The sequence below is a fragment of the Delphinapterus leucas genome, chromosome 2 (genome assembly GCF_059928025.1).
Source record: "Delphinapterus leucas isolate spDelLeu-1000000601 "Yukka" chromosome 2, BTC_Dleu_Yukka2, whole genome shotgun sequence".
In the NCBI taxonomy this organism is placed as follows: Eukaryota; Metazoa; Chordata; class Mammalia; order Artiodactyla; family Monodontidae; genus Delphinapterus; species Delphinapterus leucas.
This window is the reverse complement of record NC_143130.1, coordinates 6,570,261-6,596,217: the sequence shown is the minus strand read 5'-3', so window position 1 is coordinate 6,596,217 and position 25,957 is coordinate 6,570,261. Positions and strand designations below refer to the sequence as shown.

Sequence of the window (25,957 nt, the reverse complement as noted above, 5' to 3'; positions counted from 1 at the left end):
ATTAAATTAGAATTAAAATTTCAAACTAGCATTTATGATCATAGTCAATATGAATAGGTCTGACTGGAGCAAAAAAACTCCATTAAACCAGGCCAGATCCCTCATCACATAATTTCTAAATGAAACTGTTGGGCTATACTTCTGGTGCTTCAGAAGGCAGGACAGTACCTTACAAATCCTCTAATACTAGTCCTAACCCAATGCAGGAAGGGTTAGAATAATGACCTGGTGATGTAATGGTGCTCGTAGCCACATATGGGAGAAGAGGAATGAGATAAATGTGAAACAGGACTTAAAAGTACAAAGCAATTAATTCACTTTTCAATCTAACCAATTCAATGCTCTTTCAGTGATGGCAAATATCAGGTTTTACATAAAGTTAGGCATATCTGAAAAGTTTTTCCAAATTTGAAAAGGGGATAGTTATTAACTTTAATATTTATAAAATATTTTTTTTTTACCAAATAGTTTTTTTTTTGTTTTTTTTTTTTTGCGGTATGCGGGCCTCTCACTGTCGTGGCCTCTCCCGTTGCGGAGCACAGGCTCCGGACGCGCAGGCTCAGCGGCCATGGCTCACGGGCCCAGCCGCTCCGCGGCATGTGGGATCTTCCCGGACCGGGGCACGAACCCGTGTCCCCTGCATCGGCAGGCGGACTCCCAACCACTGTGCCACCAGGGAAGCCCTACCAAATAGTTTTAATCTTTCTCATTAGATAACAATTATGTGAATATTTATGGGTTGGCTTTTTTTTTTTTTTTCCTCTAGTTTAGAAATGCAAGTAGCAGAAACTTTATAAAATTACACAGCTGGGCTTCCCTGGTGGCACAGTGGTTGAGAGTCCGCCTGCCGATGCAGGGGACACGGGTTCGTGCCCCAGTCTGGGAAGATCCCACATGCCGCGGAGCGGCTGGGCCCGTGAGCCATGGCCGCTGGGCCTGCGCGTCCGGAGCCTGGACTCCTCAACGGGAGAGGCCACAACAGTGAGAGGCCCGCGTACCGCAAAAAAAAAAAAAAAAAAATTGCACAGCTGTTTGAAAGGCAGAGAAATTCACATTGAGGGAAATGGAGAACTATTTCCCAGTTAGAGGTTTACTTAATAGTTTTCAGATGTACAATACAAGATTATATCAAATACAGACAAAAATTACAGAAAAGAAAATCAACAAATGCTTTTCAATCATTTTTTAAAAAATGAGCTAAATTCCTATAATACATTTTAAAAAGTATCCGAGAAACACATTCGAGACTGAACCCGCTGCTAATTTTCCATCTTCTAATACTCTGAGTTACCCATTCAAAATTTTTGTATGTGAAAATAAAACATCTTTCAGGAAATGGATGCAATAGAATCAAATAAATAATTGTAACTTGCCCACGTAACAAATCTGATTTAATGCAACAAGAATTCGTGAAAACAAGGCAATTTTCTTGTTAAAAAGTAATATTCATGTCAATCCCAAACTCCCAATCTGCTATATTTAAAATAAAATGCCTTTCCATGAAAAAAACAATTAAAAAATAAAAAATTTTTTAAAAAGAAAAAGGAATATTCTTTCCATAAAACCAAACAGATCCCACAATCTGTTAAAAAAAACACTTCAATTTTTTAAAACATTCAAAAACTGAAAAATCCTGAGAAAAGATGATCTCGTTCGTAACAACATTTCACACCAGAGTGTGCCACACATATATGCTTTAAAGAATTCAGTCTAGAAGTCCATTCAGTGATGAATGTGCGAACAGAGGACTGTTGGGCGAAATACCAAAGTTTTAATACTTGTGCCCAAGTAGCACTCATTGTTCATTTCATGTTCATTTCATCCAGGGCTAGGAGAGATGCTAGCTAGCTCTTTCACATATTTTCTCAGATCAGGTTTTCATTATAATATTTTATGGTTTCATACCATTTTAAAATGTGCTCAGGGCATTTCCCAGTTACTTTCAGAAGCTGCTTAAGGGGAAGACAGGCCTCCCTGAACCGACAGGTCCCAGCAAAGGAGGTTTTTCAAAGAATTCTTCAGGGTCCTCTACACCCCCATCCACCACCCTCAAAGGCTTTGACTCCAGTCTGAACCCCTGTCCAAGGTCATGAGCAACGAGCTGAAACTGGCTTCTATGGGTCTATAGACTGGTGCGTTCTGCATTCTGACTTTCTCAGGAACCGACCATATCATCTGAAAATGGAGGTGAATCTCAAATGCTCCAAATGTTTGTTGATTTTTCAGAGAATATACCCTAAGGCATTACCCAATGTGACAGACTTCTGACCCTGGAGGACCTACATATTGAGAAGCAAAGTGGCATTTCCTTGAGCTGTGCTACAGCCAAGTTCCATTTCTTACTGCCTTCGGGTGACCGGCCAGATTCACGAGGAACACTCTCAGAAGGTGTGTGAGCCTGTCCGCCTACAGGCCAGGCAGAGGACTATTCCTGATGATGAGATCATGGCCACAGAAATATAGTTGAGGACACAAAAATCTCTATTTTTATAATGTTTACCTTCTGTCTCATTGTATACAGATGTGAGGTTATAAAACTGACATCTATTTTCAGCATAGGAAACCAAGTAATTTAACTCAAGCCTATTTAAGAAAAAAAAAAAAAAGGACAATACATATGTCTGAAAAGTGGTTTCCATATGCATATGCAAATACAAGCATCAAGGTATTTTATTATATTTTCAGTTTGGTTAATGTGTATTTTAGTACGCCAAGATTCTAAAAGAGATCTCCAAGATTTGCTTTGTTGGGAATTTTCTCAAGTGTTTTTGTTTCTCATCACACGTGGAGCCTGTAGATTGGAGAAATGGCCTTCCCATAACAGCAAAAGTTCAGCATCGTGTCAGAGATCCTTTTATTTTTCTTTTGAAAGACTAACAACTGGCTACTCAGATGTGGTGCACAGACCCACAGCATTAGCACCCCCTTGGAGCCTCTTCAGAAATGTAAAGTCTCAGCCCCCATCCCAGGCCTGCGGCCCCCAGAGCTGCATGTTCACCAGATCTCCAGGTGATCTGAGTCTGCCTAAGCGGGCCGGCAGCACCGCACTGACTCACCAGGCCACAGATGCCATCGATTCTGGAATCTGGCAGGTTTTATTATCCAGATTGATGATCACCGGGTGCAGGAGAAGCTGGGCTCCCACCGTCACAACTGGCCTCGCTCTGCAGGGAGAAGACACACGGTTTTAACCAGCCCCAGGAGGGGCAGGCAGAAGCCCACTGCTCCACCTCTAGAGGCCACGGCCAACATTTCCGGCCCCGGTGCCAAGAACTCCCCTCACTGAGTGAACAGGTGGGCTCTAGACTCAACCAACGACCTCCAGACACATCCGGTAGCTCACGAATACAAATAAAGGAGCCATGGGCCCATGAAGCACAGCCACGCTCACGGACCTTCTCTGTCTGTGGAGGGGCTAACGGTATTTTGGCGACATGGCTGTGAAAGATTTCTCCTCTGGGACCTGCTGGTCTGTCCATATTCGCATCTGAATATGAGGAAGTACATCATCCTACAGTCACTCACGTTGCATCTGTAAGTGCTCGAGTTTTGCTAGTTTTGTCGCCATGTTGGCTGGTGATTTTGAACCGCTGATCGATCATTTTGTAGACAAGCTTTGCAGATTGAGCTAAACCCATGAGGGTGAGCTGACTCATGCTGCGCTTCACGTGGAGCAATGGTTCTCAACCCTGACTGCACAACAGAAGCACCCCGGGAGCTGAAAAACAGAAGCCAGCCTCCCGGGGTCAAGGCCAGGCACTGGAATGTCAAAAACAAAAACCTCCAGGTGCTTCTATGGTGCGGCCGAGTTTGAGGAGAGGGTCTAATGCCGAGTAAACTCCATTCCAACCACCCAGGGAGGATAAATCAGACAAGAAAGTAAGTCACTGGGAAAAGGAATGGGGCAATATTTATAAAGCTTGGTGCCAAGATATGAGAAATGGGAGTGAAATCTCCAGATGACAGTGTGAAACGACGTGTTGCTTGTTTTCCTCCGACAGGAGGGAGGGCGGGGCCTTGGGGCAGCGTGTTGTTTAGGGCACTGGTTTAAACAATTCCGTGATTACCGTAATGGCGCCCGATGGGAATTTTCCTGAACTCCTTTGCGCTATTATCTGTACTCTGTTACGTGACTTTTCTTTTCAATATTGTGTTAGCTCCAGCCCTTGGAAGAGCAGATGGTAAGACAGGATTAGACACACAAGACACTTATTAGGGCAAATACTGATGAGGGAAAAAGGGGAGGGAGGGAGGGAGGAGGCTGGGACCAGCAGTCAGAGTGTGACGTACATCTGATTCCTGTGAAGAAGTAAGGAAACGAAAGAGGATCTGGGAAAGAAGCGCCAGCCAGGGCACTGCGGAGCCCTTGAGCCAAATCTGCCTGCTAGTGGAGCTCCAGGTGGGCCTGTATTTGTATCCCTGTTGTGTCCAGTAATCGGCTGGGAGCAGCTCATGGGAAATAGGGCCTTGTTGCACATGTAGACCCAGAGCACAGTGGAGGGACCATGAGTCAGTTTCACTCCATCAGCTCTGAGTGGTGCATATTCATGGCCACCACAAACACAGCCCCATCATTCAGGTACTTTGAGAGTTTCAATCACCTGATTCTCTACCCCCTGAAGTGGAGAGTGGCTAGTATAAATCAGCCCTCTGAGTATGTCTTGGGACTGATGAAGAAGACAATCTTGCCTACTTGAGGAAACCGACTTTAGAATACCTCAGGGAGTTGACCTAGGTTCGAACTACGTGCCCAGAACACCTGGATTGGACCTCTGCCTTTTGTCTTGATATCCTGACCTAGTGTCTTGCATTCCTATAAAACATTTTTTAATAATAAAAAAGAATCTAAATTTTTTTTAAGAAGAAAGAAGAATCTAGTAAGTAACTGGTAGCACTGTCTACCAGTTACTTATTATTCCATGTACCTTACATGCAGATTCTCACTTAATCCTTTCAACAAAAATAAACTTGTAAATATTATGCCCATTTTACAATGAAAAAAATCTGAGGCTCAGAAAGTTATAGAAACTTGCCCAAGATTACAAATGGGTGAGTGTGTGGAGTGGCCAGGTTTTTTAAATCCAGACCTGTCACATTTGAACAGTTGTTCAATTCTTGCTTTGGGAGGCTACCAATTCTTGGTATTTCTGTTCCTTAATGTAGTGTCCACACTTGATGATAGAGGCCAGGGTGCATGGCAACACTCCCCCACCCTGCATTCCTTATCTATAGGCGCATTTTAATGCATTTCCAAAGCAAAGAGAAGTATTCAAATGTAATAACTTTAAAAAGTGTGTCATTTTAGAAGTTCTGCTAAGATTCACATCTTATTTAATGTTATGTTAGTAGAAGCTGGAAGTTTGGTCATGAGGTATGAGAAAAAAAAGACAGAAGGGCTGAAAGAAAGGGGAAAATATTGAGAGCAAATATTCCTCCAAACTTTACAGAGAGCATCTAAATGCTCTCCAAAATAGATAGTTTGGATTTACTCTTTAAGGCAAAACTAACAACGAAAAAGAAATGCATTTGAGACAATTAGAACATGTCCACGGATGGAGGAATAAAGAAAGTGTGGCTTTCAGCCATAAAAAGGAAATCTTGCCATTTATGACAACACAGAAGTACCTTGAGAGCATTATGCTAAGTGAAAAAAGTCAGACAGAAAAAGATCAATACCATATGATCTCACCTACGTGTAGAATCTAGAAACAAAAATCAAAACCAACAAATGAACATATAGATACAGAAAACAGATTGGTGGTTGCCAGAGGTGGGGATGAGATGGAGGTGGAAATGGATGAAAGTGGCCAAAAGTATAGACTTCTGTTTATAAGATACATAAGTTTGGGGGATGAAATATATAGCATGGTGCCTAGAGTTAATAATACTGTGTTGTATATTTGAAAGTTGCTAAGAGGGTAGATCTTAAAAGTGCTCATCACACACACAAAAACTGTAACTATGTGTGGTGATGGATGTTATCAACTAGACATTGTGGTGATGATTTTGCAATATATACAAATATTGAATCATTATGTTGTATGCCTGAAACTAATATAATGCTACATGTCAATAAAAGAAAAGAGCATTTGCATACCACCAACCACATACCTGTAAACAGCTACTTTTCCTGTTCCAAATGCACCCACAATTAAATCTAAAAAAGACAAAAACACAACACGTGTACAAATTTTATAGAAACGATCCAAACTCATAATTATAAATAGCACATAAAGCATCCTGAAATGCTGATTGCAGAGTGAGAGTCATAAAAGTAAGAACAGCAAATCACACCGTTCTTAAGACACTTTGGAAAGGATACTGGAACTTCACTCTAGCTCCATAAGACACATACATCAATAGATCTCAAACCCTTCTGGACTCAGGAAGGCCAGCCTTCTAGAAATGCTTCAGATGCTCATCGTAACACCATTTCTCCTATCCTCCAGACTCAAGGCACACATCTTAAATCAAAAGGGGAAAAGCAGGGGCTAAGGGCCTACTAAGTGCCAGGCTTGTAGCACATAGTATTTTATCATCCCGCTACCGGAGCAACCCTGTAAGGAAAGTATTTTACCAACGAAGTGAGACATTTTGGCTGTCATCTCGTCACAGCCATTTGCTCTTGACAAATATGCGGATGGCACAGTGATCAGTAGCATATGAAATAACTGACATAGCATTACAGCCGTCTCTCCTCATTTGCGGTTTTGCTTCTTCAGTTTCAGTTACCTGTGGTCAACCACGGTCTGAAAATATTAAGTGGAAAATTCCAGAAATCAACAACTCATCCGTTTTAAATTGCACGCCGTTCTGAGCAACGTGATGAAATCTCACGCCGTCCTGCTCTGTCCCGCCCGGGATGTGAATGATCCCTTGGTCCAGCGTGTCCTGCCCGTAGTCACTTAGCCAACTTGGTGTCTCAGTGCTTGTTCAAGTGACCCTTACTTTACTTAATAATGGCTCCAAAGTGCAAGAGGAGTGAGACTAGGTACTTCCCTGGCGGTCCAGTGGCTAAGACTCCATGCTTCCACTGCAGGGGGCAGGGGTTCGATCCCTGGTCGGGGAACTAAGATCCCGCACGCCGCGTGGCACGGCCAAAAAAAATTAAAATTAAAAAAATTTTTTTAAAAGGAGTGATGCTGGCAATTAAGATGTGCCAAAGAGAAGCCGTAAAGTGCTACCTTTAAGTAAAAAGGTGAACGTTCTCCACTTAATAAGGAAAGAAACAAAATCCTATGCCAAGGTTGCTAAGATCTGTGGTAAGAAGAAATCTTCTCTCTGTGAAATTGTGAAGAAGGAAAAAGAAAGCCGTGCTAGTTTTGCTGTCGCATCTCAAACTGCAAAAGTTAAAGCCACGGTGGGTGAGAAGTGCTTAGTTAAGACGGAAAAGGCATTAAATTTGTAACAATAAGATATTTTGACAGAGAGAAACCACATTCACATAACTTTTATTATAGTATATGGTTATAATTGTTCTATTTTATTATTAGTTATTGTTGTTAATCTCTGACTGTGCCTAATTTATAAATCCAGCTTTATGTATAGGGAAAAACGTAGTATGTGTAGGGTTCAGTACTCTCCGCGGTTTCAGGCATCCACTGGAGGGTCGTGGAACGTATGCCCCCCTGGATAAGCAGGGAAACCACTATACAAAAATATTAAATAACAACAGCAATGATAGTACTAAATAGCACATATTGAACACTTATTCTAGGCCAGGAATTCTTTTAATGGATTTACTTTAACTTATTCTTAACAAGTTAAGAAGTCTCTATCATATTATTAGCACAATTTTACAGAAGAGTAATTTGAGACTTAGGGAGGCTCACCGATACATTCATTGAAGTTCACACAAGTACATAAGAGGTGAAGCTGGGTTACAGTGGTGCTGGGCAACAGAGCAATCTTAGACTATTTGAGGGGTAATGTTCACAATGACCTCAGTGACCGGCTGATATATAGGCAGAACTCTCTGTTTCTCTTAATCTCATCTATAATGGTTATTCTTTCTCAGTGGATGCAATCAAACAAAAATTTAAACGACCATGGTGATATCTGCAGAGTAACATTTAGAAGCAGAGATGGGAAAACTGGATTCGGAAGAAATAACGGCCACAGAAGAAAACTTACAATAGCTGAAACTCTAATCGGTTAATTCTAGTAGGACAGAAGTGAAAATGAAAAAAAAAAGAAAAAGAGAGGAGGGAACTCCTTTGTCAGTGCCATATGGAAAACCGATCAAGAAGTTAAACTGGTTCAATGGAATTCGTACAGGAAAATGATTTGTAGCCACATGCCCTTGGCATTCACCTTTCCAGAACAAAGGAACTGGCCAGGCTGCAAGCAATATGATTCTTCTCTAGGGGCCTCTCTTGGCTGGGCCAAGGGCATTGTCCTCGGTCCATGATGCATGGGAGTTGGATGGATAAGCAGGTACATGAGCGCACATGGCTGCTTTCTTAGGGTGACTCTGAGACATGTACTTCCCTGTCTCCCAGATTTCCCCAGCTAGACAGAGCCCGAGTTGCCCACCCTGTCAGCCTCTTGATGATAATCTTCCCTTCCCACATCTCTCTTCCCTACTCCCATAGCAATGATTTTCTGGGGATATTTCTCAAACCACTTGCCTTCTTTTTTTTTTTTTTTTTTTGAACTTTATTTAATTTATTTTTTTATACAGCAGGTTCTCATTAAATATCTATTTTATACATATTAGTGTATACATGTCAATCCCAATCTCCCAATTCATCACACCACCGCCACCTCCCCCCACCACTTTCCCCCCTTGGTGTCTGTATGTTTGTTCTCTACGTCTGTGTCTCACTCTCTGCCCTGCAAACCGGTTCATCTGTACCATTTTTCTAGATTCCACATATATACGTTAATATACGATATTCGTTTTTCTTTTCTGACTGACTTCACTCTGTATGACAATCTCTAGATTCATCCACGTCTCTACAAATGACCCAATTTTGTTCCTTTTTATGGCTGAGTAATATTCCATTGTATCTATGTGCCACATCTTCTTTATCCATTCGTCTGTTGATGGGCCTTTAGGTTGCTTCCATGACCTAGCTATTGTAAATAGTGCTTCAGTGAACATTGGGGTGCATGTGTCTTTTTGAATTATGGTTTTCTCTGGGTATATGCCCAGGAGTGGGATTGCTGGGTCATATGGTAATTCTATTTTTAGTTTTTTAAGGAACCTCCATACTGTTCTCCATAGTGGCTGTATCAATTTACATTCCCACCAACAGTACAAGAGGGTTCCCTTTTCTCGACATCCTCTCCAGCGTTCGTTGTTTGTAGATTTTCTGATGACAGCCATTCTGACTGGTGTGAGGTGATAGCTCATTATAGTTTTGATTTGCATTTCTCTAATAATTAGTAATGTTGAGCAGCTTTTCATGTGCTTCTCGGCCATCTGTATGTCTTCTTTGGAGAAATGTCTATTTAGGCCTTCTGCCCATTTTTGGATTGGGTTTTTTGTTTTTTTAATATTGGGCTGCATGAGCTGTTTATATATTTTGGAGATTAATCCTTTGTCTGTTGATTCATTTGCAAATATTTTCTCCCATTCTGAGGGTTGTCTTTTCGTCTTATTTGTAGTTTCCTTTGCTTTGCAAAAGCTTTTAAGTTTCACTAGGTCCCATTTGTTTATTTTTGTTTTTATTTCCATTACTCTAGGAGGTGGATCAAAAAAGATCTTGCTGTGATTTATGTCAAAGAGTGTTCTTCCTATGTTTTCCTCTAAGAGTTTTATAGTGTCCAGTCTTACATTTAGGTCTGTAATCCATTTTGAGTTTATTTTTGTGTATGGGGTAAGGGAGTGTTCTGATTTCATTCTTTTACATGTAGCTGTCCAGTTTTCCCAGCACCACTTATTGAAGAGACTGTCTTTTCTCCGTTGCATATCCTTGCCTCCTTTGTTGTAGATTAATTGACCATAGGTGCGTGGGTTTATCTCTGGGCTTTCTAGCCTGTTCCATTGATCTATATTTCTGTTTTTCTGCCAGTACCATATTCTCTTGATTACTGTAGCTTTGTAATATAGTCTGGAGTCAGGGAGTCTGATTCCTCCAGCTCCGTTTTTTACCCTCAAGAATGCTTTGGCTATTCGGGGTCTTTTGTGTCTCCATACAGATTTTAAGATTTTTTGTTCTAGTTCTGTAAAAAGTGCCATTGGTAATTTGATAGGGATTGCAGTGAATCTGTAGATTGCTTTGGGTAGTATAGTCATTTTCACAATATTGATTCTTCCCATCCAAGAACATGGTATATCTCTCCATTTGTTTGTATCATCTTTAATTTCTTTCATCAGTGTCTTATAGTTTTCTGCATACAGGTCTTTTGTCTCCCTAGGTAGGTTTATTCCTAGGTATTTTATTCTTTTTGTTGCACTGGTAAATGGGAGTGTTTCCTTAATTTCTCTTTCAGATTTTTCATCATTAGTGTATAGGAATGCAAGAGATTTCTGTGTGTTAATTTTGTATCCTGCAACTTTACCAAATTCATTGATTAGCTCTAGTAGTTTTCTGGTGGCATCTTTAGGATTCTCTATGTATAGTATCATGTCATCTTCAAACAGTGACAGTTTTACTTCTTCTTTTCCAATTTGTATTCCTTTTATTTCTTTTTCTTCTCTGATCGCCGTGGCTAGGACTTCCAAAACTATGTTGAATGATAGTGGTGAGAGTGGACATCCTTGTCTTGTTCCTGATCTTAGAGGAAATGCTTTTGGTTTTTCACCATTGAGAATGATGTTTGCTGTGGGTTTGTCATATACGGCCTTTATTATGTTGAGGTAGGTTCCCTCTATGCCCATTTTCTGGAGAGTTTTTATCATAAATGGGTGTTGAATTTTGTCAAAGCTTTTTCTGCATCTATTGGGATGATCATATGGTTTTTATTCTTCAATTTGTTAATATGGTGTATCACATTGACTGATTGGCGTATATTGACGAATCCTTGCATCCCTGGGATAAATCACACTTGATCATGGTGTATGATCCCTTTAATGTGTGGTTGGATTCTGTTTGCTAGTATTTTGTTGAGGATTCTTGCATCTATTTTCATCAGTGATATTGGTCTGTAATTTTCTTTTTTTGTAGTATCGTTGTCTGGTTTTGTATCAGGGTGAAGGTGGCCTCATAGAATGAGTTTGGGAATGTTCCTTCCCCTGCAGTTTTTTGGAAGAGTTTGAGAAGGATGGATGTTAGCGCTTCTCTGAATGTTTGATAGAATTCACCTGTGAAGCCATCTGGTCCTGGACTTTTGTTTGTTGGAAGATTTTTAACCACAGTTTCAATTTCATTACTTGTGATTGGTCTGTTCATATTTTCTATTCCTGGTTCAGTCTTGGAAGGTTATAACTTTCTAAGAATTTGTCCATTTTATTGGCATAGAGTTGCTTGTAGTAGTCTCTTAGGATGCTTTGTATTTCTGTGATGTCTGTTATAACTTCTCCTTTTTCATTTCTAATTTTACTGATTTGAGTCCTCTCCCTCTTTTTCTTGATGAGTCTGGCTAATGGTTTATCAATTTTATCTTCTCAAAGAACCATCTTTTAGTTTTATTGATCTTTGCTATTGTTTTCTTTGTTTCTATTTCATTTATTTCTGCTCTGATCTTTATGATTTCTTTCCTTCTGCTAACTTTGAGTTGTGTTTGTTCTTCTTTCTCTAGTTCCTGTAGGTGTAAGGTTAGATTGTTTATTTGAGATTTTTCTTGTTTCTTGAGGTAGGCTTGTATTGCTATAAACTTCCCTCTTAGAACTGCTTTTGGTGCATACCATAGGTTTTGGATCATCATGTTTTCATTGTCATTTGTCTCTAGGTATTCTTTGATTTCCTCTTTGATTTCTTCAGTGTACTCTTGGTTATTTAGTAATGTATTGTTTAGCCTCCATGTGTTTGTGTTTTGTACATTTTAGCCCGTAATTGATTTTTAATCTCATAGACTTGTGGTCAGAAAAGATGCTTGATATGATTTCAATTTTCTTAAATTTACTGAGGCTTGGTTTGTGACCCAAGATGTGATCTATCCTGGAGAATGTTCCATGAGGACTTGAGAAGAAAGTGTAATCTGCTGTTTTTGGATGGAATGTCGTATAAATATCAATTAAATCTATCTGGTCTGTTGTGTCATTTAAAGCTTGTGTTTCCTTGTTAATTTTGTTTGGATGATCTGTCCATTGGTATAAGTGAGGTATTAAAGTCCCCCACTATTATTGTGTTACTGTCGATTTCCTCTTTTATAGCTATTAGCAGTTGCCTTATGTATTGAGGTGCTCCTATGTTGGGGGCATAGATAATTATAATTGTTATATCTTCTTGGATTGATCCCTTGATCATTATGTAGTGTCCTTCCTCGTCTCTTGTAACATTCTTTATTTTAAAGTCTACTTTATCTGATATGAGTATTGCTACTCCAGCTTTCTTTTGATTTCCATTTGCATGGAATATTTTTTTCCATCCCCTCACTTTCCATCTGTATGTGTCCCTAGGTCTGAAGTGGGTCTCTTGTACACAGCATATATATGGGTCTTGTTTTTGTATCCATTCAGTGAGCCTGTGTCTTTTGGTTGGAGCATTTAATCCATTCATGTTTATTTAAGGTAATTATCGATATGTATGTTCCTATTACTATTTTCTTAATTGTTTTGGGTTTGTTTTTGTAGGTCCTTTTCTTCTCTTGTGTTTCCCACTTAGAGAAGTTCCTTTAGCATTTGTTGTAAAGCTGTTTTGGTGGTGCTGAATTCTCTTAGCTTTTGCTTGTCTGTAAAGCTTTTGATTTCTCCATCTAATCTGAATGAGATCCTTGCCAGGTAGAGTAATCTTGGTTGTGGATTCTTCCCTTTCATCACTTTAAATATGTCATGCCACTACCTTCCGGCTTGTAGAGTTTCTGCTGAGAAATCAGCTCTTAACCTTATGGGAGTTCCCTTGTATGTTATTTGTCGTTTTTCCCTTGCTGCTTTCAACAATTTTCCTTGTCTTTAATTTTTGCCAATTTGATTGACTATGTGTCTTGGCATGTTTCTCCTTGGGTTTATTCTGTATGGGACTCTCTGCGTTTCCTGGACTTGGGTGGCTATTTCCTTTCCCACCCAAGAAGTTTTCAACTATAATCTCTTCAAATATTTTCTCCGGTCCTTTCTTTCTCTCTTCTCCTTCTGGGACCCCTATAGTATGAATGTTGGTGTGTTTAGTGTTTTCCCAGAGGTCCCTTAGGCTTTCTTCATTTCTTTTCATTCTTTTTTCTTTATTCTGTTCCGCAGCAGTGAATTCCACCATTCTGTCTTCCAGGTCACTTCTCCGTTCTTCTGCCTCAGTTATTCTGCTATTGATTCCTTCTAGTGTAGTTTTCATTTCAGTTATTGTATTGTTCATCTCTGTTTGTTTGTTCTTTAATTCTTCTAGGTCTTTGTTAAACATTTCTTGCATCTTCTCGATCTTTGCCTCCGTTCTTTTTCCGAGGTCCTGGATCATCTTCACTATCATTATTCTGAATTCTTTTTCTGGAAGGTTGCCTATCTCCACTTCATTTAGTTGTTTTTCTGGGGTTTTATCTTGTTCCTTCATCTGGTACATAGCCCTCTGCCTTTTCATCTTGTCTATCTTTCTGTGAATGTGGTTTTTGTTCCACAGGTTGCAGGATTGTAGTTCTTCTTGCTTCTGCTGTCTGCCCTCTGGTGGATGAGGCTATCTAGTCAAACCACTTGTCTTCTAATCCTTGTCTTAATGTCTGCTCTAAAAGAACCCAACCTAAGACACAATAATTCTTGTTAAAAAATGGACTGAAATGGCTTCAGGATTAAAATTACAGTCAAAATTCAAGCAACCTAAGTGTCCATCAACTGATGAATGGATAAAGAAGAAGTGGTATGTGTATATATATGTGTGTGTGTGTGTGTGCGTGTGTATACACACACACACACACAATGGGATATTACTTTGCCATAAAAAAGAATGAAATATTGCCATTTGCAGCAACGTGGATGGACCTAGGGATTATCATACTGAGTGAAGTCAGACAGAGAAAGACAAATATTATATGATCTCATATATGGAATCTAAAAAATAATACAAATGAATTTATGTATTGAGGCAAATCAGAAACAGGCTCACAGACATAGAAAACAAATGTGTCATTACCAAAGGGGAAAGGGATGGAGGAGGAATAAATTAGGAGTGTGGGATTAACAGATACACACCATTATACATAAAATAAACTACAATGATATACTGTATAGCACAGGGAACTACATTCAAGATCTTGTAATAATCTATAATGGAAAAGAATCAGAAAAAGCATATATATATATATATATATATATATATATCCATTTAATTGAGTCACTTTGCTGTACACCTGAAGCTAACAGAATATTGTAAGTCAACTATACTTCAATATAAAAAGTTGTTAAAAACTCTCTTGTTTATAGATACAGATTCAGATCATAGGCTCAAGACTGGACTCCAAAGCTCCATATTTTAAAAGATGTGCATGCTAATGTTTAATAAGTCAAATGAAGGTCATCTGAGGAGCTCTGTCTGTGAGATTAAGGAAGATCGTTAAGTAAAGGGCTACAGCTTGACCATCTATGATTCATGGAATAAAATATTCTTTTCCAAGGGTTCAAATCTTTGAAGCCAGAAGTCAGGGTTTCTAAGTCTACCAATTTTTAAAATCACATCAGAATTTCAAGTTTTGCAACGATTTTCACATTTATTTTTTTTCTGTTACATTCGTCTCTCCCAGCACATCAGTGCGTTTTTGCTATGTCAGAGGAAAAAGCTACTGATTTGAAGAAACACGAACTCTGTTCTTCTTGTATAATCCTGGACTTAATTATTTAGACAAGTATAACACAGGTGGCACTTGGCCTGATCCGTATCTATTGATATGACACATGGACAGGAAAGTTCCATTATGAAACTGATTCAAGGGAATCATGTGCTTTGTTTTTGTCTCCAAATAAGGTGAAATGTTTGTATCTTGAGATTAGACACTTTATAAATAACAGAAGAATTGTAAGAATTGACTCTTTGGAAATGGCCAAGAAAATGAGACTATAAACTCTTCCAGGGCAGGAATCTTTCCTCAGGTTTGCATATCACAAAGATTTTATGGAGTGGTAGGGGTTGAAATAAATGAAGAAAGAAATAATCTTTGCATCCACGGCACCAGGCACAGTGCCAGAGACAGGGCAGGGACTTTATAAATACCTGTGAAATAGGAGGATAAGTAATCATGAGATAATATACTAAAGAAGAGAGAGCTGAGGAAAATGTAACAGTTTTTAAGACAGGCTAATGTCAACTACAATCAAGTTCTGCTGAATTTTGGCATGTGTACTTGAAGGTGTTGGGAGGGAAACCCATACACACACGGAGGCTCCAGATTCAGAGGCTGCATCATGATCAGACTGTCATTACAGAGGAGAGGTTGAGAGCCACCCTCCTGATGGTCAAGAGCAGCACACGTTTTTCTTTGGGAACTCTGATTCCTAGGCCTCAGGATGGGAATTTTCCTACTCTGGAAAAATCAAATATCTGGCGAAACAGGCCACATTTCCTTTTTTCATGAGAATGTGGCCACAGTTATTCAGAGGCCAAGAAAACAGTTATCTACCACCAGAAGTATGTTTGTCTTTTGAGACACCACCTTGGTATTGTGCCTGCTGGAAAAGGCCAGAAGCATTTATGCTCAGGACCTTAAAGTTATCAGATTTCTCTAGGGGAGGAGAATGGATCGGCTGATCTGTATTTCTAACCAATTTGTCCCTCCAGAATATGTGATTTGCTTTGATAAGTGCTATGTGATTTCCATATATATATATATATATATATATGATGTTATGTTCCATATATATACATACATATATTTGTTTGAGTATATAGATGTATATACACGTATGTATCTCTCTCTATACACACATATGTATGTATGTGTGCATATATATACACTACATATACACACACAATTTTTAAAAATCTTGCATAATTCTGCCATGCTTAGGAATTTCTCCCCCCCCCCACCCTGCCTTGGGACTTTTACTGTATTCTTTTTATTTTTATTTTATTGGCGTATAGTTGATTTACAATGTTGTGTTAGTTTCAAGTGTACAGCAAAGTGATTCAGTTATACATATATTCATTCTTTTTTAGATTTTTTTCTCGTATAGGTTATCACGGAATATTGAGTAGAGTTCGCTGTGCTATACAGTAGGTCCTTGTTGGCTATTTATCTTAAATACAGTAGTGTGTGTATGTTCACATCAAGGAATTTCAATGATAATCTGATGACAAATTTTGGTGCTAATATTTGGATTCATAACTCTGAACTTTTTCCCTCACTTTGAGACAACAGGTCTTATACCTTTATCTAGTGTTTACTTTCCTTTCTTATAGAAACTTCTTAAAAGCACATTCTGAAAACAGGCAAACAAAAACTTTGCCCTTCTTTATACAAAGACATTTAGCCTTTTAATTTTTCCCTTGAAGAAACATTTGGCCACTAAAATGGGTTCTTTCCCCTTAATCAAAAACTGTTCTAAAAATGCTGGAGTACTTTGTTATCACCTCACATTGCCCGAGAAACACAGTTTATTTTCCTTTTGGCTTTTGATGGAACTGAGTACTTTTAAGGATACAAAAAGGGGACATTAGCATGAATGCAGGATCAGTTGGCAAGAAAAACTAACCCTAAAAAATGTGAGGTCATAGGAGATGTATTACACCTCTGTTTTGTATTTTATTTCACTAAAACCGTTGTTTTTAAACGAAGAAGAAGTAAAGAGCCAAGTCTCTAAAGTGGTACTTGGACTGATTTCATTAATCTCTGAAAGAAATTTTAGAGTTGGGAGAAGTTCAATGTGAAAACATCAGCTTTGTTCTGAGTGTGGATTTGAGGTCTGGGCCTAGGTAGGCAGGGGGCAGAAAGGAGAGAATGGAAACTTCATGGAAGGGGGTTAGATGGGAGGGGAAGACAACAGGAAGAGTGATGACAGGGTTAGATGAATGAGTCTGCCAGAGGCGTTTCATGGGGGGAAGCCTCCGCGGTCACCCAAGCACTGACATTTCATAAACTGTGAGCCTTCTTACCTGCTACCTTCTTTCTTCCTACTTCTTACTCTCTCACCTTCTTAAGAAATATATGAGTGCTGGTCTCTTGCTCAAAATGCCATCAAACTCCTCCTTTTAAATTTTGGACTTAAAAGACATTTACTATTTCAGAATAATTCTGGACAGTGAGATGTGCTATAAAGAGCTTCCAAATAAATGAGAAACATGGGAATGTGAAACTAAGAGTTGTATGAAAAGATAATGATGACTCAGGGGCTTCCCTGGTGGCACAGTGGTTAAGAATCCGCCTGCCAATGCAGGGGACACGGGTTCGAGCCCTGGTCCGGGAAGATCCCACATGCCGCGGAGCAACTAAGCCCGTGCGCCACAACTGCTGAGCCTGCGCTCTAGAGCCCATGAGCCACAACTACTGAAGCCTGCGCGCCTAGAGCCCGTGCTCCACAACAAGAGAAGCCACTGCAATGAGAAGCCCGTGCACCTCAACGAAGAGCAGCCCCCGCTCGCTGCAACTAGAGAAAGCCCGTGCACAGCAATGAAGACCCAATGCAGCCAAAAATAAATAAATTTATATTAAAAAAAGAGATAATGATGACTCCAAAGGAAAGCGCCCCCTGCAGCATGACCCCCCCAAATGTAGAAATCACAAGGGAATTTGAAGATTGAAACTTCTTTTTTAAAACTGAAGCAAGTTCAAAAGAGAAGTGAAAGAAACAGAAGATGTTTACAATGCAGACCTCTGATCAAATGGGAATATTTTTCAATGCTTTCAAGAATGTCTGGCACCTATGAAAACATAAATGTTAGTTATTATTATTAACCCTATTTTATGACAGACTCATACAAATTAATAAAACTAAATAGTCCAATAAAAAGATAATAAGCAGGCAATTCATGTGAAATTAAATAGCTGTGACCAATAAGTATATGAAAAGATGTTCAACCTCATTAGTCATCAAAGGATTACAAATGGAAGAAACAATGAGATATCATTTTTGACCTTTGAAATTTGAAAAGGTGAAAAGTTTAGTATTAGGCAGCGAGAAGAGAACCAAAAACTCATACGCTCTGTTTGAGGGAATAGAAATTGGCACAATTTTCTTAGAAGGTGCTTTGTTGGTATGTAGGACAATGCAAACGTTTGGCCCAGAATTTGCACTTCTAGGAATTTATCCTGAGGCTATACTGGACAGCTGTGCAGAGATGTATCCAACAAAAGCTAACCTTCTAAACATTTTAAGTATATGCATTTCATTGCTACAACAATCCCATGTGGTAGATACCTTAATTATCCCCATTTTAAAATGGGGAAAATGAGGTTCTGAAAAATTAAATATAGTAAGTGGCAAGGCCAAGTTTTAAACCCAGGCAGTCTGGCTGTTACCTGTTTTTGTCCCAGTGCTCCCCAGGAGCATAGCTACAGGCTAACTTTAAAAAAATCTTAAAATTCAGGTATATTTTACATACAGTAAATTTCATCCTTAAAAAGTATCCTAATATGTGGAATCTACAAAAAGAGTACAAATGAACTTATCTACAAAACAGAAATAAAGTTACAGACGTAGGAAACAAACTTATGGCTACCAGGGGGTAAGTGGGGGAGGGATAAATTGGGAGATTGGGATTGACATATACACACTACTGTATATAAAATAGATAACTAATAAGGACCTACAGTATAGCACAAGGAACTCTACTCAATACTCTGTAGTGACCTATATGGGAACAGAAACTAAAAAAGAGTGGATATATGTATATGTATAACTGATTCACTTTGCTGTACAGCAGAAACTAACACAACACTGTACATCAACTATACTCCAATAAAAATTTTTTAAGAAGTATCCTATTCTCAGAGCTTTGATAAATTCATCTGGTTGTGTAACTACCAACACAACCAAGATACAGTACAACTCCATCATCCCAGAATGTCCCCCATGCACTTTCTAGTCAAGCCTGCTCCCACCCCAGCCCCCTGCATCCTCTAATCTGTTTTCCAGAATGTCTCATAGATGGAGGCATACAGTATGTAGCCTTTGTTTTGGTTTACCTTGTCTGGCCTTTTCTCTTTATTTTTTATTTTTTTAAACTTGTTTTATTGGAGTGTAGCTGATTTACAATGTTGTGTTAATTTCTGCTGTAGAGCAAAGTGACTCAGTTATACATATATTCATATTCTTTTCCATTATGGTTTACCACAGAATATTGGATGTAGTTCCCTGTGCTATGCAGTAGGACCTTGTTGTTTATCCATCCTGTATATACTAGTTGCATCTGCTAATCCCAAACTCCCAATCCCCTCCTCCCCCACCCCTTCCCGGCCACCACAAGTCTGTTCTCTGTGTCTGTGAGTCTGTTTCTGTTTCATGGATAAGTTCGTTTGTGTCACATTTTAGATTCCACATATAAGTGACATCATATGGTCTCTGTCTTTCTCTGACTTACTTCCCTTAGTATGATCATCTCTAGGTCCATCCATGTTGCTGCAAATGGCATTATTTCATTCTTTTTTATGGCTGAGTAGTATCCCATTGTATACATGTGCCACATCTTCTTTACCGTTCATCTGTCGATGGACATTCTGGTTGTTTCCACGTCTTGGCTGTTGTAAATAGTGCTGCAGTGAACACTGGGGTGCACGTATCTTTTCGAATGATAGTTTTTCCTGGTTATGTGCCCAGGAGAGGGATTGCTGGATCCTATGGCAACCCTATTTTTAGTTTTTTGAGGAACCTCCACACTGTTTTCCATAGTGGCTGCACCAATAGTATGTACCCTTTTGGATCTAGCTTCTTTCACTGAACTTAGTGCATTTGAGATTCATCCACGATCTTGCATGTGTCAGCAGTTCATTCCTTTTTAATGCTGAGCTGTACCCCACTGACTCATGGTTTGTTTATCCATCCCTGGCTAAGGGGAGCTTGCATTGTTTCCGGTTTTTGGAAAGTCGCTATAAACATCTGTGTACAGGTTTTTGTACCTATAGGCCGATTTTGATTTGTAAATTGTCTCTCACTGTAATCTCTTTGAAGCCCTCTTTTAAATGCAGTGTTCTATTTCAAGTGGAAAATTCCTGAATAGAGGATAGAAATTTAGGAGTTCTAACCAGTTCCAGTTTACTTTGCCACTGGCTTCCTAATGACTCTGGACAAGTCGCTCTTGGTTGCCAAATCTCTGGTGAAGTCTTCAAGGTTCTCCAGATGAGAAAGCCAAGAGCTCAGTAGAATTGGTTGGGGTCACATGACTGTACTTTCTCGGCTCTGATTTACAATCCAGGACTGTGCTTTGCCTCTTGAGTCAGCTGGGCTCCTGCAGGGTTTGTGTCTCGTCTTGCCTCCTTTATGGGACAGTTTCTGGCGTTCTCCCTGGCTTAACCAGAGCTGGACATCACACTGGCCCACGTCTATGACTCAGCTCCCTGAGCTCCACATCCATAGACTTCTGGCTCCTGTCTTGGCATTGCTCATGCTCACAGCCCACAGCATCTCCTCCAGACACTCCTCATCCCTGCCCCGGCTCCATCTCTGCTAAGCCCCTTCCCACAGCATTTTAAAGGTGAACTGGGGGTTGTCAAGTATAGCTGTTTACCTAGACCCACCCAGGGTCTGCTCACTTTCATAAAAGGATGATTTTAAGAGAAACAACAGGATTAAAGATAACTGTGTAAAATGATGGAGTTAAAGATGCTGTGTCAATATGGCAATGCTGACTTGTAAGTGGGTTACGAAATTGGCTTAAGAGTTTGGCACTGGAAAAACAGCTCATGTCTGTGGGAAGCAGGCATTTAGATAAGTCTCCTTGAATTTGGTAAATGTGTTTATCTAAAAATAGAGGCTGCCTTTCCTCCTTGCTTTTTTATTGCAACATGTAAAATATTACTGAGAGGAGGGTTATGAGTTGAGGAAGAAAATGTTTGAAAAAAAAAAATGTGTGATTTTATCCCAGAAAGTAATAATCCCAACAGTCTGTCTGAAATGCTTCCAAATGAGCTCTGAAGGAAAACATTTATGAGTTGGATTGTGGTATTAGGTTGCAACATTCTAATTTACTGAGACTTTATTTTCTTTTTAAAAAAATCCCACAGAAAATAAGAGTGAACTATCAAATGATAAGTCTGCCTTATGAAAATTGTTTTCTATGTGTTATTAGCATCCTGTGGCTGTAAGCATCACCCCTTTCCCCCTACCATTGCTTGATGCTTCGCTAGTTGCATTTCATGTCACTGGATCAAAGGCATTTCACTTTATCCTTGTTGTGGCCACATTTACAATATGTGTGCTGTCCAGTCAGTTGCTAAAAGTCTTGGAGAAAAGTTTGTTTCTTTTCGACCAGTCTCATTTATAAGTGGCTGACTACTGGGAATGATTTCACAGTCTCCAAAAGAGTCTGGTATTGAGGCCGAAAAGTCGGCCTCTGTATACCAGTGCTGAATCAAATCTCGGAGACAGAGTTTTGGGTGAAGTAGAAAAGAATAGCTTTATTGCTTTGACAGGCAAAGGGGGACACAGTGGGCTAGTGCCCCTCAAAACCGTGTGTCCCAATCCAGGGGGATTTGGTGAGGAGTTTTATGGCAGTGGTTCAAGGGTGGGGTTGCTGATAAGGATCAGGGCCTGAATTCCTTTAATCTGGCCTCAGGTGGTCTTCTGGTGAGCTTCTGTGATTCTCAAGGTTATCAAACTGTGACCTTCTCTCTGGAACATCTTCCATTTGTTGGGGGTTTTAGTTCTGTGGAAGAGCTCAAAGATATTGTCATGTGTATCCCTTGAGGTGGAACCAGGACCCTGCCCCAAGGCTGCACCATTGTTTCTTGGCTTCTCCTCCCTTGTCTCTGCATCCCCTCCCTTCACTGATCAACAACTGTTTGAACCTGCCCTTTGGAACTCAGGGAGGGTCATGGAGGCTGAAGTCTATTCCCTACAAACAGGAAACAGGGACACAGAAAGGCTTCTGTGCCCAGGAGCCCCACAGGGTCCTGCTCGGTTTCAGTATCTCACAAGACACTACTCCCACATCCATCCTGATAGGGAAAATCCTATGATTAAAACCTTGAGGGACTTTAAAAGTTTGCTAAGTGATGTGGACTGAATTGTATCCCCCCATCCCCCAAAATTTGATGTTGAAGTCTTAATCTCTGGTACCTCGGAATGTGACTCTATTTAGAGAAATGGTCTTTAAAGAGGTAAGGTAAATGAGATCATTAGGGTGGGACCTAATTTCATCTGGCTTGTGTCCTGTAAGAGGAAATTTGGACACAGACACACACATAAGGAAGACCATGTGCAGACACAGAAAGAAGGTGGCCATCTACAAGCCAAGGACAGAGGCCTCGGAAGAAACCAAACCTGCCCACATCTTGAAGTCGAACTGGTAGCCTCCAGAAATGTGAGGAAATACATTTCTGTTGTTAGGGCCACGCAGTGTGTGGTACTTTGTTATGGCAGCCCTAGAAAACTGATACAGTAAGATACAAATTTATAGAGTTGCAAGGGAGGGAGCAGAGGAAGAAAGGAAGGTGTGGGCAGTGGTTCCCTATCCTGGGGACCCTCATTCAGCAACTTGTGATTGAACACCCATCATGAGCCAAGTCCTGTCCCAGCTGCCAAGGATTCAACAGTGAGCAAACCAACACATTCCCTGCCCTTCAGGCACTGATAGCCTATCAGTCAACTCTCCACGAGGGCTTGTTCAAGATGCAGGCCAGCACCCACCGACTCAGAGACCCTGGGTGCGACCTACTTCCCCTGCATCATGTATACCTGATGGGAATAAGTATATTAGATCCTTCTCTGCTGCACGTTTGAGAAGAGGAAATAGTACAAGCTTCTGCAGCTGGTGTAGAGGAGCTGTCAGAGACAGAAAGAAAAGGAAGCCGGAGATGAGAGGGGCTGAGCATCCCCCCAAATGAGCTTCACCTACATCACAACTTAGCCTGAAGGCTGGCCAGACCCCATGCTGTCTGTTGTACCCTCACGCTCTCATGAATTTCTATTAGGGCTGGTAGTTTTTAGGAAACTGGCTATTACCAATATCATCCCAGGAAAATGCCAGCAAGAAAATACAAGGTGATGGCCATACATAGAAAGAAGGGCGTCACGTGAACAGCGTTTGCTACTAAGAAGTACTAAAGAGGATTTTGCTGCTGGGTTAGTTATTCTGAAAAGCTCTCCCCCTCGACTCTTAGGAAGATCTAGGCATGTTCCCCGAGTCATCGCCTTAAGGCACAGGGCTAGGTCTGATGCAAAGCATTAGAGCATCTGGATCTCATCATTTGAGTTTCTTTCGGGTCCCTCTCACCTCCATCTAGTGGGTGAGGCTAAGAAATAACATATCGACTGCTTAGAGTGCTTCACAGTTTGCAAATCGCCTTCGTAACAGTCCTGAGCAGTGGGAAGCTAAGGTTCAGAGACGTAAGTGGTATATCCAGGATTACAGAGCTGAAAATGATGGGTGAAGAAATGAGAATATGGGCCCCCTGACTCCCAGTTTGGTGCTGTTTCTATCAAGCTGGCTACTGGTTCTCTTAGTCTAGCAGTTTGGCATTTAAATGCCCAGTGAATACAGAACAAAGGTCAGGGTTCTGCTTGTCAAGAATGAGTGCACTGCCTTGAGTGGAGCCTCCCGTGATCCCAGGAGAGGAAGTCCAGGTTTATTTAAAAGAGCATCATCGCCTCAACTTACGTGTCTATTCTTTTTTTAAAATTTATTTTATTGACATATAGTTGATTTACAATGTTGTATTAATTTCTACTGTACAAAGTGATTCAATTATATATATATTATATATATATAACATATATATATATATACACACACACACACACATTCTTTCTCATATTCTTTTCCATTACAGTTTATCACAGGATATTGAATATAGTCCCCTGTGCTCTACAGTAGGACCTTGTTGTTTATCCATCCTCTATATACTAGTTTGCATCTGCTAATCCCAAACTCCCACTCCATCACTTCCCCACTCCCCACCCACTTGGAAGCCACAAGTCTGTTCTCTATGTCTGTGGTTCTATTTCTGTTTCGTAGACAAGTTCATTTGTGTCGTATTTTAGATTCCACATATAAGTGATATCATCTGGTATTTGTCTTTCTCTTTCTGTCCAGGTCTATTATTCTACACAAGAATAAGATAATTTGTTGGACTTAAGTAGAGTTTGAAGATAGTGGCCAGGTAAAGAAAGGAGGGAAAGAGTTCGTATGCCAAGATGTGTGGCTGTGAGGAAATTGGTTTATTCATTCATTTATTCTCATTCATTCATTCAACAAGCGTTTACTAGCCACCTCCAGTGCCAGCCACTGCTTGGGACACTAGAGTTCCATAATGAGCAAAATTAAATCCATTGCTTGCCCTCAACTAATAGTGTCCAGTCTCGAGGGGTAAAAGATGCATTTATCAAATAACCACAAAAAAATGTGTCATTTCAATCTGAGAGAAGTGTTTTTAGAGGAAGGACAACAGTCAGGAAAGGCTTCCTGAGGAAGTGACATTTGAACTGGGCTCCTACGTGGGAAGCGAACTCCCGGGAAGATGTCCAGGGTGTGCAAAGACAGAAGGGATGCTTCAGGCAAATTACACTCAGCTTTTAAATCGTATAGTCATCAGTTAAAAATGACTTATGTGAAGAACACGCCCCGGGAGCTCAGAAGTAAAGGAGAGGTTCTAAGTACAGGGGAACTAACTCCCACTCGCCAGCGCCCACCCACCCATAAAAGGAGCCATGGCCAGCCAGAGAGTTTTTATTAACTATACACTTACAACTAAGATCAAGGATAAATGATATCCTGTCATATTTACTGGTGCCTTGGGTTTCAGAAAGAAGCCAGCTTCTACAATTGAATGTTTGGAAGGTAGTTAGTTTGGATTTAAACTGTCAGACTTATGGTTTCTGACCTAGCATGTAAAAAGCTTGGAAGTCGCCACTCCGTCCGAGCAAGTAGAGAGCTGAACACACTGAAAAATCAACCACTCTTCTAAGATCCACACGAGCGGTGAGATCCCAGGGCAATCTGCTGCCTCCACACTGGAGAGACGGACAGGCACATGCAGAGACTCACAGCTTCTCAGAGCAGCAACCTCCACGGGAACCAGAGTGGGGCAGGAAAACCCGGACTCTACTGGTGAATTGCAGGAGGCTCAGCGTGGCCAACTCTGAAAGTTAAACTCCTCCAGGGATCCAGTCATGAGGGGTGTGGGTAGGGGTCCACTGTCGTTAGTTTTTTCTCCTGGATCTCTACCAGGTTCTCCCAGGGAACATCAAAGAACAATTTCTAGTGCTTCTGGCAAGGGGAGGGGAGAAGAAATCAACTTGAAACACACCAGAGCACTCATTCATCTTAACAAGGTCTACCCTCAGGAGAAGCTGGTCATCCAGAGCCTGTCCTGCTGGGGTAGGAAAAAGAGTCTAACCTGGGGGAAGGGAAATACCCAACCTCAACCCGCTCTAGCCATCCCATCTCAACAAAGAAGCACGTGTGTCAGAGTCCAGAAACATAGGCTCACTAAAAGACTGAGACCTAATCGCACCCCATAAAACACTCCTCCCCTCCCAATTCCCCACCAACATCTACTGCCATATTAGCTAAAGGCCTATTTGCAGCAGTTCCTTTTACCCAGTATATCATGCCCAGATATCAAAAAAAAAAAAATGACAAAACATACTAAAAAGCAATGTACATAGTTGGAAGAGACAGAGCAAGCATCAGAACCAGATTAAGATATGGCAGGAACATTGGAATTATCAGACCGGGAATTTAAAACAACTCTGATTAATATGCTAAGGCCTCTACTGGATAAAGTATTTAAGAATAGAAGCATGTAAGAAAGGGAGGTTAGTGTAAGAGGAGAGAAGGAAATTCTA

General features: G+C 40.4%; 1 protein-coding gene across 1 annotated transcript in view; it reads right to left on the bottom strand.

Annotated features, from left to right (window-relative positions):
* Window positions 1-25,957, bottom strand: part of ITGA8 (integrin subunit alpha 8) — a 178,641-nt gene that overhangs the window by 80,683 nt on the left and 72,001 nt on the right. The window contains exons 13-14 of the mRNA XM_022580578.3: window positions 6,112-6,157; window positions 3,057-3,164 (exon numbers count right to left, since the gene is read on the bottom strand). Coding sequence (XP_022436286.1) covers window positions 3,057-3,164; window positions 6,112-6,157 — 154 coding nt within the window. The remainder of the gene's footprint in view (window positions 1-3,056; window positions 3,165-6,111; window positions 6,158-25,957) is intronic.